A 20,722-nucleotide genomic window follows, 5' to 3' on the forward strand; every position below is an offset into this window, starting at 1 on the left:
CACACACAAACACAAACAGCACAACCGTCAACATGTGTACACAAACAGTGCATGTACATGTGTAGGCTATGCAAACAGGTGCATACATATACTTTCCAACCATTCAAATAATGGCCTAGAGTGGACGTCATATCATATTAGCATATGGTCAAATAATAACACAAAGGATCCTGTGAGGATACCTGTGAGTCCTGCAGCTGGCTCTCCAAACTGGAAACCTCTTTAGCCATCTTGATTCCTTTCCTCTCAGCATCCTCCAGCAGAGTAGACACGCTGTCCAGCTCCGTCTACACACAGAAGCAGAAGCAGCATTTTACACCATCTGTCAGTCCTCTTTCTCTGGCGAGTTCATGTGCCTATCAATTATCCAATTAGTCTTTTTACTGGGTGACATCTCAGTGACCCAAGCCTTGACCTATCTACAGAAAGGAAAACTTCAGGGTAAATAAGCTGGATTTGTCAAGGCGAGAATGAGTGTGATTGTGTGTTCTAGACAGCGACAGTGGTCGATGTGTGTGTGTGTGTGTGTGTGTGTGTGTGTGCATGGGTATGTGTGTGTGTGTGTGTGTGTGTGTGTGCATGAATGTGTGTGTGTGCATGAGTATGTGTGTGTGTGTGTGTGAGTGCATGAGTGTGTGTTTGTGTGTGTGCATGAGTGTGTGTTTGTGTGTGTGCATGAGAGTGTGTGTGTGTGTGTGTGTGTGTGTGTGTGTGTGTGTGTGTGTGTGTGTGTGTGTGTGTGTGTGTGTGTGTGTGTGTATGCGTGTAATGGGCCATACCTGCAGCTTGTGTGTGCGGTCGCCCAGTTCGCCCTTGAGCCTCTCGCCCTCAGTGAAGCGGGCCATGACCTCCTGCATCTGGCCCTCCAGCTTCTTCCTCTTGTGCTCCGACTCCGTCTTAGCCTGCTGCACTCCCTTCAGCTCCACGGCCAGCTCCTTGTTGGCACTATCCTGGCTCTGCTTGTTCTTCTCCAGGTTAGCCTTGAACTACAAGACGGAAACAGGTTACACACACACATGCAGAAAACACACAGCAAAGGTTACAATGTTAGGTGCCAGCAAACCACAACGCAATCTCAATGCAAAGGGATCTTCAGCGTACATTGCTGAGGCGAAAAGGGGTGAATGCTCCCATTTCTCAAATATTTAAGTTTACATTTAGTCATTTATCAGACGCTTTTAAACAAAGCGACGTACCGATACATATTACACAGACTGAGAAAAAGGGAACAACCACTAACAGTTACAACCTTCATACCTCTAGGGGACATTAAACAAGGACCATACAAAAGGTTTTCAAACAAGGATCCATACTCTTTTTTTAAACGTCCTCATTTTGTCTGCCTCACTAAAGTGTTGTGGCCTTTGGGCATAAGGGAACACAATTAGGTGTTATAAATAAATAGCACAATAAATAACAGCAGCCGCAGTAAGTGTCTCGTGCCCAAGGGACCCACCCTTTTTGCCTGCTCCAGCTGTTCGGAGAGCTCCTCCAGGGCCGTGCCGTGCCTCTGCCTCATCTCCTGGATTTGGGCCTCGTGGTTCTTGGTCTCCTCGTCGATGGTCTTCTTCAGCTCGGTCACCTCCTGCTCTCGCTTAGTCCTGCAATGGGAAGCAAGCAGATGAGTCGGATCAGTCAGTACTGTCAGTGCACACAGGCGGAGTATATGAGACGTGGGTAAATCATGCAAAGTAATTAAGTGGTGAGCTACCAAAACAGTGTGTGTAGGTGTGTATAAATGCATGCCTCAACATTATCTTTATATCATCTATGTGTGTTCATTGTGGTGTATGAGTGCAGCAATCATCCCTTTGTAATAATAATGATACCTCCAGTGTGTCTCAATGTGTTTAGAGGAATACATCCACAACATACAGAGCACCAAGAGAATCTCATTATATACAGTATGTGTGCGTGTGTAAATATATGTATGATTGTGTGTGTGTGTGTGTGTGTGTGTGTGTGTGTGTGTGTGTGTGTGTGTGTGTGTGTGTGTGTGTACCTGAGCTCCTGCTGGGCCGCGGTGGTGTCCAGGGTGTCCTCAAGCTCGGTCTTGAGGGCCTCCAGCTCCTCGCCCAGGTCCCTCTTGAGTTTCTCTGCCTTGTTGCGGGAGGCGCGCTCCGACTCCAGGTCCTCCTGCAGCTCAGACAGCTGAGCCTGCAGCTCCCGCACCTGCTTCAGAGCATTGTTCCTCTGGCCCACCTCCTCATCTCCCCTGCATCGCATCACATCACATCACATCACATCACATCACATCACATCACATCACATCACATCACATCACATCACATCACATCACATCACATCACATCACATCACATCACATCCACACACACACACACACACACACACACACACACACACACACACACACACACACACACACACACACACACACACACACACACACACACACACACACACACACACACACACACACACACACACACACACACACACACACGTTTATGTAAGAAGAGACCATGCTCTCAATAATATATGTATTATATGCAATAATGTAAAATGACATAATATAATATGTTAATAAGCATTAAAATGCTTTAAAATGCTTAAAATCTTAAAATAACTCATTCAATAAACTTCGTGGTCTACCAGTCATGGCATGAGACTAACACTATCCAACCACTAGATGGCAGTGTGTAAGAGAGCTGGATTCTACCCTGTGCTCACTCGGCAGCAGCGTCTCCTTTTTGGAGGTGGGGGTGCGAAACAAGAAGCTCCATCACGAGGCCTGCCTGTGTTTACTGCCACAGTCAGCAGGTTAGAGGCCGTCGGGCCCCTGCAAGTCCGGCCTGATCTCTGGAGCAAAGCCTCGCCTCCACGAGCCCAGCGGCTGTGCCAGGTCGTACTCCAGTCATGACCACACAGGGAAGGAATGGTAAACCAGGGCTGGGTGGTACTGGCCTGATTACAAGATCACTGGAGCAAATATGCCAAAGGGGCTTTGCTCAGATAGCTATTAATTACCAGTGCAGGGTTTTTATTTTAAAAGGCAGGTGTTGCACTAGATGATTAAAAGAGAGAGGAGCGGGGTTTTCATGACGAGGTGCTGGAGGTATGTATTACCTCAACCTGCGTTGTCACAGAGGAAATGGCAAACAGTCCGGGGGAGTAGAAAGTAGCTAGAAAAAGATGCGTTCATTGACTGAGCTCTATAGATTCATTTATGGTTGTTTTTGTTGACTTTGTGGTTATTTTGCTATGCATCTAAGCACAAAAGTGTATGATCAAGGTGAATGTGAGGGTTTATGAGATACTGTATACCACCAGGGCAAGACAAGACTTTATCTGCTGTGAATGGTCCCATGCTCTCTGTATTATTTACCGGCACAAGATTTAAAATGCATCAGAGGTTATTGTTGTCTTCAGATTCTAAATATAAATACATCTAAATACATCCATAGTTGACAGTACAATGGGCACTGTTCTGCAGAAGAAAAACCGGGTTCATGAAACTGTGCTGGGAGCCTGTTAGTGTGTACTGAAACTCTCTGTCCAGCTGTCTCCCGTCCTTTCTTTTGTCTCCCCAACCTTTCCCCACCTCAGGGGGGATGTCCCCTTTAAGGCCTCACCTGGCCTGCATGGCCTGGAGCTCCTCCTCCTTCTTGGCCAGCTGGAGTTTCAGCTCCTCGATCTGGGCCTGCAGCTCAGCAATCTGGTCTTGAAGGTCCGTGGTCTCCCCATCCAGCTTCCGCTTGGATTTCTCCAGCTCCTGCCTGGTCTTCTCCTCCTTCTTTAAGCGCTCTGCAAGTGTGAGAGGAAAACAAACAAGTTACGGCAAGAGCTCAAGTGAGGTGAGACGCGGGGTGAAGAGTTTTGATGCCTCTGTGGATAATGGAGAAGGATCAGTCGGAAGCCTCACCCTCCAGGTCAACCATCATCATCTCCTGCTTGTTCTTGGTCTTGCCCAGGTTCTTGGCCTTCTCCTCTTCCTCAGTCAGCATGGAGGTCATCTCACCGATACGTTCCTCCAGCAGTTTCTTCTCCTGTTGGGTAGAAACACAAGTGGCTTGTACAAACTGCTCGCTGAAGGAGCACTTAGAGTTCTAGTGTGTAATGGGCCTTGATCTTTCAACAAAAATCACCTTGATAAACTTGGAGTTCTGGTCCTCAAGCAACAAAACGTCCTCCTCAAACTTCTTGATCTTGGATTCAGCTGTCACCTTCTCTAACTGCAGCTTCTGTCTAGCCCCCTCCTCCTCATCCAGCTGCTCTTCTAGGTCCTGACAGAGTAGGAACACACACACACACACACACACACACACACACACAAACACACACACACACACATGAATATGACATAAATGTGCAGACATTGGCATACATCCCATAATAGGATGCTACCATGCTACCTCATCTGACCCATAACAGCTGTGGATGGTGTGGGTAGTGGTTTGGGCACCTGGATGTGAGACTGCATCTTTTTCTTCTCGTTCTGAAGTGACTGGTTCCTCTCCTCCTCCTCCTCCACCCGGGACTCCAGGTCATGCAGGATCTCCTCCAGCTCCTGCTTCTTGGCCACCAGGCGCGCTCGCATCTCATCAGCCTCGGCAAACAGCTCTGTCTCAGCCTGCAGCTGCTCCGCCAGAATGTTCTTCTCCTCCACCAGCTGCAGGAGGAGCGATAAATAATCAGGGGTGCCCTCTAAAAAGCCTGTCAACAATCCACGACCATAGTCTAACGACCTGAGCACACAGTGTGCTTGGAAACATATTACTGATAGATGCCAAATCATTTACACTATTGAGTATATACGAGAAGAAAGTCTGATTCCCAACTTGTAGTAAGTTATTTGTAAGAGTGAATGCAACTGATGACCTTATTTGTTCAGCACTGAAGACTGTCAGGCTCTCACCTGCTGCTGCTTTCTCCCCATCTCCACCAGTTCTCCCTCCACCTGGCTTTGAGTCTCCTTCACCTTGGCCAGCTCCTCGTCCTTGGCCAGCATCTCCTCCTCCTGCCGGGTCACCTGCAGCAGAGGCTTCACCTGCAACACAACCAGAAGCAGCTCTTAGGCCACATCTCAGTGAGGTCCAGGCCAATCACATGGAGTTGGTTTAAACTCATTTCTGGTTTGTAGAAACTCATTTTAACCTCCATGAGGCCGTGGGCTGAGAGCCCATGAGCCTATGAGGACAATGAGAAATGAAGAAGAGCAATGTAGCAAGCATAAATGAGCAAAGCCATATCTAACCCTAACCCAAGGCAACAATGTGATATATGGATCAATACTACAAACAGACAGACAGACAGACAAGCAGACAGAGAGGCAGATTTCCTAACCCTACTGGAAACTGCAAGATCCTGATGAGTTGAGTTTGAATTGGAGACAGAGCACCATATTATTACTCCCCAACACCCACACTGCTGCACCCACACACACCTTGGTGAAAACTCGCCACCACTGCCAGTGGCGCAGCTTCAGGTAGGCGGCACAGTTCCTCTGGAGGACTTTCAGGGCACTGAGCTGCTGCTGCTTCTTGGCAAAGGCCCTGAGGGAGACAAGAGGAGGAGGAGGAAGAGGAGGAGGAGGAAGAGGAGGATGGCGTTACAAACGGAAAATATTCAGTAATAGTGTCCTGGATGCCATGATGATGCACTTTCTCACTGAAGTAGAAATAAAAAAAAGAGCTTGGTAATCTTGGAGATCCTGTTGAGGACAGTTATTTTCCAGACCTGATCATTTCCTACAAAAGAAATGCTTTTAAAAGAGGGCATCTGAATTGAACTGACTTGCGAGCCAGGTAGCCTCTACAGACGGATTGGAAGTAGATGATGATGTCGGTGATCTTCAGGTCGCGCTCCTCCTCCAGGTGGGCCAGGACTCCGGCCCGGAAGAAGATCTTACTCTGGCCGATGCGGAAGAGGTTCTGGTCCAGCTCCAGGCCTTGTATCTTTGAGAGGCAAAAGGACAAAAATCATGTACACACACGGTGGATTAAAATGACTCATTCATTCATTATTTTTTGAAATACTCAATAATTACACATTATTTTGATTGATATCTAGTATAGGCGGTGCATTAGCCGGGCATTAAGAAGTGTTAGGCTGGTTTCTGTACCATTCTCTCACAGGCTTGCTTTCCATCCATGAAGCCCTTGGGAATGGCATTGGGAGTGAGGATCTCATATCTGTGAGGGGAGAGAGAGGAGACTGCAGGTGAGGAGGTCTACAATATGATATCTGTGTCCGATATCTTTCCCTGTATATGTATGAGAACAACAGAAATGATCTATCAGCAACACACGTAGATAGAATTTGGAATGGACAGCAGTTTCTGGTTTGCTATCAGTGTCTCCGTCGAGGTATCTGTTAGGTTTACTAAACAAGACCATCAAATTAAACAATGGCATCATCATAAGGAAGTTTCCGGTACCTCTGCCTGAACTCCTGGAAGACGATGCGGTTGGGGAAGCCCTGTCTGCAGATACGGATTCCCTCCAGCACACCATTGCACCTCAGCTGGTCCAGAACCAAATGTGGGTCCAGCTTACCTGCCTGAGTTCAGACCCAAGAGGAGGGATGATTAGCTGTTCATTGTCAAAAATACCCTACTTTTCAAGTGTTGCCTGGTTTATAGTGTCCCATTCCATATCATATTTGACTGTAAAATGTTTTGGGTGTGTGGAAAAACACAGAAGAAACACAGATACAACACAGGCAGAATGCAGACAGAAGACACAGGAAGTGAAAATACAAAGATGTTTTTCGAAGCTTCATAAACAGGTCTAACGTTCTTAAAGGTTCATAAACAGGTTCAAAGTTGTTGTTTTTTTAACTGCTTGAGGAGAATGTGACTGATGTCGCCCATTGTAGTCACAGGCTTCCTCTGTGGAGCTGCTTTATTCAGGTCATGTGTATTAGTTTCCTGGCTGTTTTCGTGACTTTAGCTGACAGATTCCTGGAGTTTGGGTTGAAGCCCCCAAACCATACACAAACATAACTGACAGGCTGACACAGAGTCTTTGCAGAACATCCACCCCGACTCATAACCCTTTGAGTCTACCCTATGTGAAAAGCAATCATTGGTTTCCTTAACTGTCTCCAGTCTTTAAACTGAGGTTGTTTACAGAGAGTGAGCGGTTTAGAGGGATTCATCACTATTAGGCATGAGTTCTTTAGTTTTGACCACAAATTGAATCGGAGCACTATAAAAGGATTATGGGTGCAACCAGAGATGGTAGAGCTTTGAAAAACCCCTTGTGTAGTCTGCATGTTCTGTGGTCACTGGCCATTTGCAGCATTCATTTGTGGTTGTGGAGGGGAAAGAGAAAAACCTTAATTAAGTCTCTAAAGATGGGTTCGGCTCCCACTTCACAAGCCCACAGACCCATATCACATGAACTCAAGCACCCCACCCTAGCACCCCCCAAATGACTTGGTTGCTGTTTTTTCGACAACTCCACATATCCTCGGGCGGCCCCTGGAGATCTAATGATCCGGAAGAGAGTTCAGGCCTGCCTGTCCCACTCACCCGTTTCTCGTGGTTGGGGATGATGCAGCGCACAAAGTTGGGGTTGGTGTTTCGGAGAGTGGCCATGAGCTTGGACAGCTGCTCCTTGTAGAGCTGGCTGACTGTGCGGAACATGCCCTTCTTGGTTTTGTACGCGGCACCGAAGGCCGTCTCGTTCATCCCGGCCACCTGGTCCAAGCCCACGATCCGATCCACTGTGGGTGGGAGGGGAGAAACACAGTCAGGTGGGTCTGGACGAGGCTGCATGGACAGGGTGCAGAAGCAGTGAGAGAGGCAGACACAGAGGGCATGGCCAGGGGGGATGAGGAACGTCCGAGACACACAAAGAGACAAAAAGAGACCACCACTCATCTGCACAGAGGACACAATGAGGCATGATGGGTAACAGATCTGCGCAGTGGAGACGTCTGCACACAAACGGTAGATGCATCAACGCTGGACACAACCTACTTAGCCACAGGTCTCTTATTTCAATAAAAGATGTTTTATGTGTGTGCCTAAACTCACCAACTCAATATTCACATTTCCTTTCGATTAAATGGATGCAGCTCAGATTATCCCTAGACTACCAAACTACAGCCACCACAGGCGCCCTGCGGCACTGACACAAGTAGTTTCAAGAGGCATGTCTTTCCAGCGCCAGTCACAAACTAGTTGCTGTACTGTGAGAGTCACTCCAAACAAGTTGCTGTACCGTGCAAACAATAAGAGTCACTCCAAAAAGACCATGCTGAGGTGATGAAAGGAATGATTAGTACCAGTCACACTCGCATGGCTTTCTTCCTGTGGAACAGTCCAATTGCCATTACCGTTTGCCTGAAGATAGCAGACATTTTTACATTGGCTATAGATTATATTATTAGTGCTGAACAGCAGGAGTGTCTTTATGTGTTAAACTCCTCAGTAGGGTACACAGTAACAATAGCAGTCCCCATATCAAAGACCACTTAATAAAGTCTGTATTCAACACTATAGAGAGCTCCTGCCTTATATAGTGTAAGTGTTGAGCAGGAGCAAACGAATCCAAAACAAACCCAGATCTGAGAAAATATTATTTTGCAGCTGGATATATCCCTTATAAATAAACCTTCTTTTCCTCTATGTCTGTCCTTGCCAAGAAACACTTTGTAGAGAAACCAGATAAATGAATGCTGCCTTTCAAAAGTCTGCAGATTAATGACAAGGACTGGCATGGTATCTGAGGATGATCTAGGAACCTGCTCACTGTGGAGGTAAATCTCCCTGACTTTGTTGAAGGAATGGGAGACAATCCCGCAAATATGCAAATAAAATAATTTTATATTCGTATTCATATAAAAATATGTTAAAAAAACTCCATTCTAGTGAAACAGCCTGTAGGGGTAGATGCATTTCATAGGCCCAAAATGGCTGCACAGTCCTGGTGTGAATTGTGCATTGGTGGATAGTGTTTAGAGCCAGTTTGGCCATTGAAAGCCCTGCCTTTCCTGCGAGTCCTTTCAGCAATCCTTAACTGGGTCAGCTAGTTGGCAGATGCACTCGGGCCATTCAGATGTGGTTTTACAGACTCATTAAGGGTAAAGATGCCTAAATGTGTTCTAAGTTAGCATATAGAAGCTTTTTTAGTCAAACATAAAGCCAATTAAAAATATCAAATTGTGTCAATATTTTAGCTAATTATCAAATGGTGGCGGAAGAAATTGGTGGAGTAACCCTCATGTGGGTTGGCAGGGTAGTATCACAAAGTGAGGTAGTAACAGCATCTCTTTACTATTGTGGCAAAAATAACTGCACCCAGCTGACAGGGAGGGCTTCACTTTGTGAATAATGCTTCTTCTGTGCTGATGTCCCAAGCACAGAAACAAGCACTTTTCTGTAAAAAATGACCATTCCAAATATTGGTTTAGCCAACTGCCCTCTGTTCAATCTGGTCTCTTTGTCAGGACCACAGCTCAAGAGGGAGATATGGTACGCAACAGAGGTTTTGGCTGATACTGCAGCACTTTTATTCTGCCGCGAAAAGAAAGCCTGAACTAACACATGCCAGACAAATGACACATTCTGAGGCTAGTAAACACAGATATAAATCATCAGAGAGTAAAAGTCCAAACGCAACATGAGTGAAAAAACATGACATTGCGAACAGAAAATAGTTCCCTGTGTTCAAGACGCCTGCAGAGAAGAAAGAGTCTCCTAATGATCAGCCCTCAATGAGTTTCGCAGACGGAACGAACTAGAATGACCCTTAGCACTTTTCCTTTACAGGCCGATCATATCTATGTCTCAATTTTTTCATTTCTACATGAAAGGTTCAAAATAGTTTATCCATTCCACATCCTGCTAACATGCTGCAGCTGCTCAAGCACCTAATGGTGAGGGCATGAGATGTACCACACATACACACAATCAGGACTTGACACAGGGATGGAATATGGTCCAGGACAGAACAGCAGTAGTTGAATGTTGTTGCACTACTGATATTCAGATTTAGTCTGAAACTGATCCTAGAACTGAAAACTGGCCAAAAAGGCCATGACACTGTATATGTATCATGTACTCTATGTAAGTCCAAACATGATAGCAAACTATATTTAATCACTACACATACCAATTTATAATATAAGAAAATGACAGTGTACATGTTCTACATGTTCTGCACTGTAAGCATTTTGTTTATTGGTGAGTTTGGGTTTAGCTCCAACAGGCGCTGATAGCATTAGCAGAAACAGGAAGTGCCTTGCTTAATATTGCATTGGGCCATGCAAAGCCAGTGGGCAATGGATGGGCACTCATGGGGGAAGAGGTGAGCATGGGGCGGCAGCAGCAGCCAGCACAGACGGTTTGGGTAAGGGCAACACGTGCCTTCACCTGGAGGCTCATGGAGACCAGATACATTGTCATAGAAAGAGGCTCTCTGAAAGGTCTGAATCTCTGTGGCAAACAGAGAGAGAGAGAGGGAGAGAGAGAGGGAGAGAGAGAACAGGACGAAGAGGACAGATAGAGACAGAAAGAGAGAGAACGAGCAGAAGACAGGTACAGAGAGAGAGAGAGAGAGAAAGAGAGAGGCAGAGGGTGTGAGAGTAATGAGGACCAGCAGACCACCAAAGAGACAAAAACAAATGTGGCTACTGTACTTACATACAGGGCACACACTGTGATACACATGCAATCAAAGTGCACACACACACACACACACACACACACACACACACACACACACACACACACACACACACACACACACACACACACACACACACACACACACACAAGAGTGTTAAGAGTTATTCAGCATTGTACATTACAAGGCCAGTGAACTGTATCACTATTCCAGATCTCTAGCTTATTAGCAAAGCGGTTCAAACACTGTTAGATTTTAGATATTAAAAGAATGTTTTTTTCTGTATTACGTATGAAGCTTCCCATTGGTAACTAGGAATACAAATCTGTCCTGCTTTATAAGAGACAAACAAAGGCTCCATTCAGGAGATTTTAAAGGAGTGTAACCACCATGACTTTAGATCCAACATAAATACTGTCTTATTTTAAGACATGGTATCCATGATTTCCCTGCATACATACAACTGAGAAAGCCATCTTTGTTGGGTTACATTTAAATCAGGATCCTTCCGACGGACGGCGGACAGATTTATTCGGGGGAGGTGTATGGACATCAGGCTTACCGTCTTTCCACAGCTCAGCCACAAACTTGTCTGTGGACTGGTGCAGCAGCGTGGCCACATTATCATTCAGAGGATCCATGTTCTTCATCAGCCACTCATCCGATTTGTAGTCCACCTGAAGGGACACCGGAGAGAGAGAGAAGGGATGGAGGGAGGGCAGAAGTAGAAGAAAAAGAGAGAGACTGAAAAAAACACCTCTGGACCACCACTCTCACCACTGGGATTATAATAGTTAAAAATAATAGTAAAAAGTATAATACCGCTACATGTCACTCTCATAACAAGCTTTTGTAAGTAGCATTGAAACAATCGGGCCTTGTAGAGAGCAGGAGGGTGAACACTTGAAAAAGCGACCCCTGGGCAACACTGTGTCCCTGAAAGAAAAAAGGGGGGAGTGGACCCACCCCAAACTCAGCGGGGGAAACCCCTCCGTCTCTGGCCAGGCCTGACTCAGCCCCACTGGACGGCTGTGCACTCAAAGGATGCTGCTCCCTGAAACTGTTTTTCTTTGAGTACGAGATAGGGATGGGAACCGGCCCAGTTTAAGTCAATCAGCATTGTTAAATGGAAATTAACCAGATGACCAGATGTCTGTCTCTTTCTTGTGAAGACAATCTGATGTTCTGTTTACCTGACTCCATTTTGGATCTGCCCTGGCTCTTTGGGGAGGTTAACTCCAAGCACTGACCTTACACAGGCCCTGGGATTCACTCTGTCAGATTCTGTGTTTTGAGTTGGTGTTGCGCAGGCTTGAGAGCGTCAGGGAAGCTTATATTCTTCACCCCGACACCCCAACTCAAAGCCTTAATTCGTCAAAATCTTGATCTGATATCACAGTTTGATCGGTTGAGATTTATCAAGAAGTATTTTCAGATGCTTAGTGGTACCGAGGTGGCTGCTGTTTCAGTAGGAGGTGCTGGATAAACATTCTCGCGAACTCTGACATCTTCTGAGGAACCTCTCAGAGGTAGACATGACATAAGTGCTAATGCGAAAATCCTGTTCCCCATATGTCTGCATGGCCAATGTTGTTGGCCCCAAACAAGCCAAGTGTGGAGTTGAAAATTCCTCCTTTTTATGTAACATTATATCCCTTCCCCCCCATTAATGGGAACCAGATGTGGTTTTCTGCCACACAAACGGGCTTTTGTGCGAATGGAGCGATCTCGGTGCTCCAAAAATCCACATCCATGGCAACAAGTAACAAGCAACGGCCATAAAAATCAAATAAAATACCCTAACCAGAACAGACAAAAAGGTTGGTTGGAATGGTCACATTACAAGCACTGAAGCAAAGGCTTTATTGTTGATACGAAACTCGCCAGTACCGTCTCGAAAGTTAAAAAGTTCAGGGTTCGTGGAGGAGTCTTCTAAGGACACAGGCTTACTGGTAGGATAAACCTAAAATGTTTCTGCCACAGTATTAGATTTTGTATGATAATGGTCAGACAATGACCATAAAAAAAATCAGACAAAAAGAAAAAAACTTGAATATAATTCTTTCCTCCCCTTTTTTAATTCAGTAACCAAATAGATCAAGCTGTTTGTTTTCCCTTTCCAGAGGTACAGTACAACATCCTCGGGAGAGACCAACCCGATCAGGCGCTCATCATTTATTTAGCAACATCTGAGCTGTGGCAGGGTGGGTGGGGGTGGGGGTTGGGGGTGAGGGTGGCGAGACAGAGGCCGGGGCCACACAGGCAGAACGTACCCGTCCGGCGTAGTGAATGATGCAGAAGTCTGCCTTGTCTTTGAGCTGACGAGGCTTCTGGAACTTGGAGTGCGTTCCCTGCTCCTGCAGCACCTTGTCCACAAACGTCCTGTCTGTGGCCTTGGGGAACCAGCACTCCTCATCCAGCAGGGCCAGCACTCCTGGGGGGTTGTTCTGCACGAGGAAATGACAACAGGATCGATGAACAGGCAACAGGTCTGCTGCAAACAGCCCGTAACAACACAACTGATTTAACCAGTTCAATCAAGCCTAAACTGAACTTTATTTCATGTTCCATAAAATCCATTCAGTTTGGTGGGTACCTGCAGCCTGTAAAGCCAAATAGACTCCTTTTTAAAGTTTAATTTTATATTCATCCTTTTCACCTTTTTATTTCCATTATGTTCTATTTTGTGTGTAAGAAGAAACTCTGTGCTGATTCAGCATGTTACTTCCAAAGTAAATGTCAGACCTTAAATTGGAAACAGAACTGTGATCAGCAAATTGACCTTAACCCAGGCAGTTACGCAACATAACAGATGCTGTAGTCATGAACACTGTCAGACTGGTGTACTGACCGGCCTCTCGATGAGGTCGATGCAGGGCTGCAGGTCCAGGCCAAAGTCGATGAAGCTCCACTCGATGCCCTCCCTCTGGTACTCCTCCTGCTCCAGGATGAACATGGTGTGGTTGAAGAGCTGCTGCAGCTTCTCGTTGGTGTAGTTGATGCAGAGCTGCTCGAAGGAGTTCAGCTGTCGAGGAGACGCAACAGGGAGATGCTCACAACAGATGGACAAACACTGAAACTGCTGAACAACAGACTCTACTGTATTTGTGGAGCTGTTGCAACTGTCTGCATTTTTCTAGTGTTTTGTTGCAGGGGTGCACCTCAAAGATCTCAAAGCCAGCGATATCCAGGATGCCAATGAAGGAGGCTCCCTGGCGTTTGGTGCGGTCCAGGGCCTTGTTGATGCGGTGCACCAGCCAGCGGAACAGGCGCTCGTATGTGGCCTTGGCCAGAGCCTCCACTGCGAAGTCAGCCTGAGGCACAGGGAGAGGAAGAGGAAGAGGAAGAGGATAAGCAGGATAAAGGTCAGGGAGAGGAAGAGTGCCAAAGTATGTGCATCTGACATTCCAACTCTACACCCAAACACACAAGACAAGGAAGCAAGGAAAAACTCCCCTTTAACAGCAGAACTCAGCTCACAAGGGGGGCCCAATGTACAAGACTGGCAGTGGATGCAGACGTAAGTGCCATGTGTGTGGCGTGGCCCACTGGACAGTACCTGCTCTTTGGTCTGCGCTTTCTGCACGTAGTCCCTGCCGACCTTGATGCGGGGACTCAGGATGGCGCGGGTGAACTCCATCACATTCAGTCCCAGCAGGTGACAGAGCTTCTGAGCAGCTGGATGAGAAGGGGGACCGGGAGAGAGACAGAGACATGGTGACTGGAGACAGAACTACCCTATGGAAAACCCAGATGTGTGAGCTAACTGACATGAAAAAGGTTCAGTGCTTTGGTCCTACGCTTTGATTTCTTCTTTGCGTGCGATGTATGAAAAGTAGTTTGTCACCTAATAACTGGTAAAAAGTTAAATCTACTTTCAAAATAGCATCTATGTCTGGAAAATGTGCTGGATCATCCAAGTTTGGGAAATGTGTTCCCAAAATAGATTAAACACTAGCATGTCATTTTGGTTCATTTGTTCTGCATATAACTGGGACTTATAACCTGCCAAATACAATTTGCTACTAATGGTGAGTGACTGAGCTGAAGGGAACGACTAATAGCCCCTTCCAGTCATGCACCTTAGCATTTCCAAGCCCAGCAGCGGACCAAAAGGAAATAGTGTGTAAAGGTATTCACCATTTTGTAAGGTTCATGGACTTTAGTTTCTTAAATAGACGAAATGACCGCTGATCTTTGTTTCTTTTCCTCTGAAGGTAAACATTCTGACATATCTGACCACCCATGCATTGAGGGCCTGAGCCAAACATCTGTTATAACAGTCCCTTTACTTTCCTCGCATCCCTTGGTGAGAATGCAGCACAAGCTGTGAGATGCTTTAATGCCAAATTCTTAGAGACGGAGTAAGGAATTAGTCATCATGAAAAATCTTTTTTTTATATACATGGCTTTCATTCAGTCAAAACATGCTCAAACTACTGGGCCTTGGGGTTGTGAATAATGAACATTAATTACCATGATGAACAACAGTGTTGTTTCACTTGGATCTGAACTGGCGATTCATTTGATTAACACTCAGCGTTCGTGCCATGACTCACCTGTGTTCTCCGGCATGGAGGCTTGGTCTGTGTTCCTCTCCTTCTTAAAGACGACGTTGCCAAACTGCAGACATGCTGACACTACCTTAAGCATGGCTGCAAAGGAAAGGGTGATCTTTACGATGGATGATTTTGCAACATGTGTGTGAGTGTGGTTGCTTATGGTCGGGCTCTGTCCAATACATTATATGTCATGCATATGAAGGGAAAAGCTATTAAGGCTCATACAAGAGGACTCAAGCTAAAATATTACTTCATGATTAGCACAACTTGTGCAACTAGTGTGTGTGTGTGTGTGTGTGTGTGTGTTTATGTGTGTGTGTTTATGTGTGTGTGTGTGTGTGTGTGTGTGGGTGGGTGTGTTTGTGTGTGTGTTCACAGTGTAATGTATGTGTGTGTTTGCTCTGACCCAGGATCTCCTCATGATTGAAATGCATGATGTGCATGGCCTCCATGGTCTCCTGGAAGTTGTCCTTGTCCTGCTGGCCAGGGATGGGAACGTTGCCATTGGAAAGGAAGCGGTAGTTATTGAAGCCCTCTAAGAGCAGGTCGGCTGGAATGGGATGACACAGACAAAAGACATGAAGTCCACAAGGAACCGTGAAACTTTACACCACACAACCTGGGTCAGGACTGACATGAAAACATGCCAAAGCTACGATCCTATCAAATGAACATTAACTGGAACGTAACAGTACAAAGAGAATAGTGGCTTTCCAATACATCTATAAGAAAAGCAGAAAACACACAGCTGTGAATCCCCCCCCCCATCTTCTCTGAGGACCCATAAAACGAGAGTGTCCTGTGGGGGGTGGGGGGGGTGCTTGACATAACCCCATTAAACTGACACCATTCATGACAAAGGCTGCCACTCACATTTCACATGCTCCCCTGCTCCGGCGAGCAGCTGGTAGAAGATGTGGAAGGTTCGCTCATCTTTGGCCTGACGTATGGCTCGGGATTTTTCCAAAAGGTCTGTTCGAACCAGTTAAGGAACACTGATGATGCTCTATGTGAACCTCTGTCAACTTTTGACCACGGAAATAGTTTCAGATGTTCTCATCTATTAACTTCTTCCTGTGTTTGAAAGACACTGCAGCCTGAAGTTAGATACTAGGAGCCCTGGGAAACTCTATATTTGGGAACTAAAGAGGCTTGGATGTATTAGGATGGTGTGGTAACTATTAGGACCTTGGAGGCTCATGTGCATCCCAAGGCAAATCTTCACAACAATGAGCACAGTGCTCTTTCCACTTGGGTGGAAAAAAAATCTCATAAAATCACACATCACTCCAACTTGTAAATCACACTGGCTGTCTCTGCCAAATGTCGGAAAGCCCTCAATCTTGTAAGGGGGGGGAACAAAAACGGTAATCTGAGACAGAGAGAGGCCTGTGCCATTCGCTACCCCAGCAGGGGATGAGAAGAGAGGTGCACTGCTTTTAGTGAAAGAGCGCGAGAGCAAACACTGCAGCGGGTACAGAAGCCTGACGCCGTCTCACAGAGGGTCCCCACTAGGGCCGCATTCCTGTGGTGATGCAGAAACTCTGGAGACGCCGCCCGCCAAACCACATCCCCGCCCTCTACCCCCACAAGCCACCCCTGCCTTCAGACTGCCTATCTCCCCCTCTCCCCTTCTGTATCCTCAACTCCCTCCCTCCTTATCTCCTCGACTCCCTAACTCCTATTCTTCACTCCTCTTCACTCCTTTCCCCTCTGCCCTCTTCCTCACTTACATATACAAACACCTGTCCCCACTCTGTCTCCATTTTCTCTCTGACCCTCCCTCCCTTCCCTCTTCCTCCCCTGAAGGATACAAGTCTCGATGTTGGCTCCGACAATGTAGCCGGTGACATCAAAGTTGACTCTGATGAATTTTCCCTGTGGGGAGCAGAGATAAAGAGAGGTTAGCAGTAGCCATTGTGCATCATACCAGCCTAGTTAGTGGTGATGTTTTTAAATGCCATCCCCTCTGGTGCTTGAAACATTCTCGAAGACTGAGCCACAAGAGGGCCTGCTGTCAGCCACACACGCACGGTCTGGTTTGAATCAGGCCGTACATGTTGGGAACCATCAGCCACAGATGGTCCATGTGGCTGCACTAAAACACACTGGAGTTCAGAACCCGGAGGGGAGAAAAGCTGGTCCTGCCATGCCTATTTATGGGCAAAATACGGTGTGCCAGGAATCTCCAGCATCTGAGCCGAGGGTCTGGGAGTGATGACACATGGGATAGGGGAGCAGGTACAGATGTGGCCGGCACCACCCTCGTGTGGTATTCAGCACTGGGGCATCTGGGTAAACTCGCCGTGTTGAGTACCCCTGGATTCCCAGCATTGGGAGGTGAATCTTTCACTGATGAAATGTGGCGATGACGCCATTGCTCCGCCTGAGCTGACGGCTTGGAGAGGAGAGTTCAGTAACACCTTTGTGAGGAATGAGTGGGGCCACATTCTTCCCACGGGTTCCGGCTCAGCGTGAGGATCTGGATACGCATGTCAAACATTACAAGATGACTGAACACTTCCCTCAGCATTCATAGATGGTAAGAAATATAGAACACTTCCTTGGATTAACATCCCTTGTAATCACCTAGTGCACTTATTTTTCTTTCTTTTCTTTTATCACTTTGACAAATCCTACAAAGTGGTGGGTTTATTTTCTAAACCTCTCCTGTGGTAAAAACAAACGCTTCCTGTATTCCTGTTTCCACTACCTTCTGAGGCACTCTCTGAAAACTCTATACCTGTCAGGTCCCCGCGGAGCCTTGCTCCTGCCCCGCCCCCTTCAGCTCACTCACTCTTCTCAACCTGCACGTTCACTGTCTTGATTCCTTGTATGTATCCCTCGTGTTACGTGTTTCTTCATTTGTGTTTGTTTACCTTTGTATCTTCGTGTCTGTCTCCTCACCCCCTCCCCTTGTCTAGTCATTGTACTTCCTGCTTTTCACCATGTGCTTTCCGGTGTTTGTTTGTGTTTGCCATGTGCCCTCGTGTTGTCTGTCTCTCCACCCATCACCTGTTCCCAATCATCACCGGGTTTGTTTGTCTTATTGGTTTCTCCTGTGTCCTGTTAGTTCCCCTCGTTTAGTCCTCCTGTGTCTCATTGTCTTCCCTGCCTTGATTGTCATCACCTGTCACAGTCCCCTCTTATACCCCACTCACAATACACTCGGAATACCACGTTATAGCTCTGTGCCCACAGTTCGACTGAACCCTCGCCCGTGCTAAAGGTTGTTTGCTACCCTCCTTGTTTTGTTAGTGTTTGAATTCAGTTTAGTTTAGTTCTTGCCGAGTATGACTCATGTTTTGTTTACCCTCCTGGTTGTATTAGTCTAACCTTTTACGTTCAGAGATTGTCTCTTGGTTTTAGTTTTGTGTTCGTGTTACGCAGCGCTGTGAGCCTGCGCCCCTCCTGGGCTGAACTATTACCGAGGAGCGAACGTGCCCTGTGAAGCCGTTCGGTATCCATGTTTATCTGTGCTGCTACTCCATTCGCGAAATAAACTGTCATTCACGTTACCTCCAGTGGTTCCCTGTTATTCCGTGACAATACCCGACTCTATATCTATCCCATGGCTCGCAAAGTTTGGGGCAGGTGCTTACAAAACGTGATGAGTTGTCATTTTTCACCGTCTTGGCATTCCCAAAGGACTCAAGAATGGGGTTGGCTTGAAGAAGCTGACGCTCCAGTTCGCCCTGTTTGGGAAAAAAAGAGAGAAAAGAAAAAAGCAAACAATGTCACTTCCTATCCAACACAAAGCCACAACATCAAACTCCACATAACATGAGACTGCAGGGGAAATGAGAAATACAACCCCAAACAGATGAAGGATGAAGTCCATTTAGGACCATGAATAAGAATGAGGTCAGAGTTTCACAAACCTTGTAGGACGGAGAGAATGATAAAAGACTCAACACAATTCTGAGGTGGACAAAATGTTGAAAGTGATCTGCTATGGACCAGTTGTGCCAATAACTATAGCTATGCTTCAGGTCGTGCATTTCCCATGTGGATATATTTCAATTAAGCAAAAATAAACACTTTAGAAAATGTAGAAATAGAAACCATATGACTTTGCTCAACTATACAAAAAAATGTTCCATGGTCTGCTATAAGTGTTATACTGATACAGACTAGAAAACTTAAAAAAAATTATAAAAAAAACACCAGCAAAATCAATGTATCAATGTGAAGACACAGCTGGTATGTTAATGAGCAGAAAAACAAACATAAAAGAGCATATCAAATTTACTGGAAGGGCATATTTCACAAACTGCATTCACTAAGAATGCAGACACACTAAATTATCAAGAACGTTGACACTAGCTTACTATTTCTAAACAGTTAATAGTATAAACCTCCATGGTAGAGGCAATGATAGGTAAACAGATCAACATTTGTGGGTGGTGGAGATTAAGCATGGCAGCTCCACTGGTCGTCTGGAGCTTACAGCCCTTTCTAGAGAACAAATATACAGCTCACATTCAGACAGTACAACAGACCACAGACAACACAAACATCTCTGTGCCACGTCTGCGGCGGCTCAGTGCTGCATGACAAACATGACCTGGGCCAGGGTGATATGGAAAACACTGCTTTAATTGTATAGCCAGCGAACAAATAAATCCACTCTGTTGGGGAACACTAACAGACCTGGACAATATACGGCATAGCTATCGTGTATGCTGCATGTTCTGATAAGCAGAGTTTTGTTATTACTGTTCCCCTTGAAACAACAAAGCATAATATTAATCCATAAATGACCAGGTAGAGCTTCCTTTGTTGGTCTGAGCATGCCTCACAAGTGGTTGGCATGGCCTTTTTTCCTGTAGTCTGGAGGAGGAGGAGGAGTCGGGGAAACCAGATCTTTAACTTTTAATCGGAAAAATGACGGATAGATATGACTGGGCCTGACAGAGGCTGTTAAATGTGGGCAGTCAGTAGCAGCCTCTCCCTTCCCTACTGTGAGGAGTTCCTCTGGCTGCTTTTTGAGTCTTTCAGACTTTTACTCATTCTCCTATTTCTATTTGTCTTTCTCTCTGTAAGTCTTCCCAACTCGCTCCTCTCTTTTCTCCCTGCTCTCCTCTCCCTCTCCAGGCTGGGTAGGGCACTGCTGATAGACCAGTAGCACTGAAGAGCGACATTCCTTCCTCTTTGGGATGTCAAGGACTGTGCTCTAGCCACTCAGAGCAGGGCAAGGGCCCCGGAAGGCCAGAAATAGCCCCGGTGGCCACATAACAGCAGGCCTAGTTAGTGGGGCCTCTGAGGGACGGAGGCGCTCTCTCCAGTTTCACCCACTCAAGAGGGGCAAAATGGCAACCAGAGCAGGCCCTGCGACAAAATGTGGGCCAGCCCTAGGTAGAGTGAAAGTGTGAGAGACAGAGAGAGAGAAAGGGGGAGAGAATGTAGAAGGGCAAACAGGGAGGAAGAGGGAGAAAGGGGGAAGCAGAGCCGTGTGCTTGAGAACTGGCCCATTTCTAACATGCAGCAGAAGGCCCTGACCCAGAAGGCTTCTGGTACACAGCAAAACCCGGTTGGTTTGGGACACAGGGCATAAGAGTACAT

The 20,722-nt window shown here is 46.4% G+C and overlaps 1 protein-coding gene across 1 annotated transcript in view; it reads right to left on the minus strand.

Annotated features, from left to right (window-relative positions):
* The window catches only part of LOC308379938 (myosin-10), a 67,722-nt gene that overhangs the window by 10,522 nt on the left and 36,478 nt on the right, over positions 1–20,722 (minus strand). Inside the window, exons 7-30 of the mRNA XM_080857211.1 lie at positions 18,760–18,852; positions 16,972–17,035; positions 16,031–16,129; positions 15,564–15,707; positions 15,155–15,250; positions 14,155–14,273; positions 13,757–13,909; positions 13,447–13,620; positions 12,869–13,042; positions 11,158–11,272; positions 7,496–7,689; positions 6,398–6,519; positions 6,083–6,152; positions 5,755–5,915; positions 5,405–5,513; positions 4,877–5,008; positions 4,424–4,630; positions 4,107–4,244; positions 3,884–4,007; positions 3,594–3,765; positions 2,003–2,215; positions 1,457–1,601; positions 780–986; positions 183–287 (exon numbers count right to left, since the gene is read on the minus strand). Coding sequence (XP_080713337.1) covers positions 183–287; positions 780–986; positions 1,457–1,601; positions 2,003–2,215; positions 3,594–3,765; positions 3,884–4,007; positions 4,107–4,244; positions 4,424–4,630; positions 4,877–5,008; positions 5,405–5,513; positions 5,755–5,915; positions 6,083–6,152; positions 6,398–6,519; positions 7,496–7,689; positions 11,158–11,272; positions 12,869–13,042; positions 13,447–13,620; positions 13,757–13,909; positions 14,155–14,273; positions 15,155–15,250; positions 15,564–15,707; positions 16,031–16,129; positions 16,972–17,035; positions 18,760–18,852 — 3,330 coding nt within the window. The remainder of the gene's footprint in view (positions 1–182; positions 288–779; positions 987–1,456; positions 1,602–2,002; positions 2,216–3,593; positions 3,766–3,883; positions 4,008–4,106; positions 4,245–4,423; positions 4,631–4,876; positions 5,009–5,404; positions 5,514–5,754; positions 5,916–6,082; positions 6,153–6,397; positions 6,520–7,495; positions 7,690–11,157; positions 11,273–12,868; positions 13,043–13,446; positions 13,621–13,756; positions 13,910–14,154; positions 14,274–15,154; positions 15,251–15,563; positions 15,708–16,030; positions 16,130–16,971; positions 17,036–18,759; positions 18,853–20,722) is intronic.

The sequence above is a fragment of the Sprattus sprattus genome (genome assembly GCF_963457725.1).
Source record: "Sprattus sprattus genome assembly, chromosome: 18".
NCBI classification, from domain to species: domain Eukaryota; kingdom Metazoa; phylum Chordata; class Actinopteri; order Clupeiformes; family Clupeidae; genus Sprattus; species Sprattus sprattus.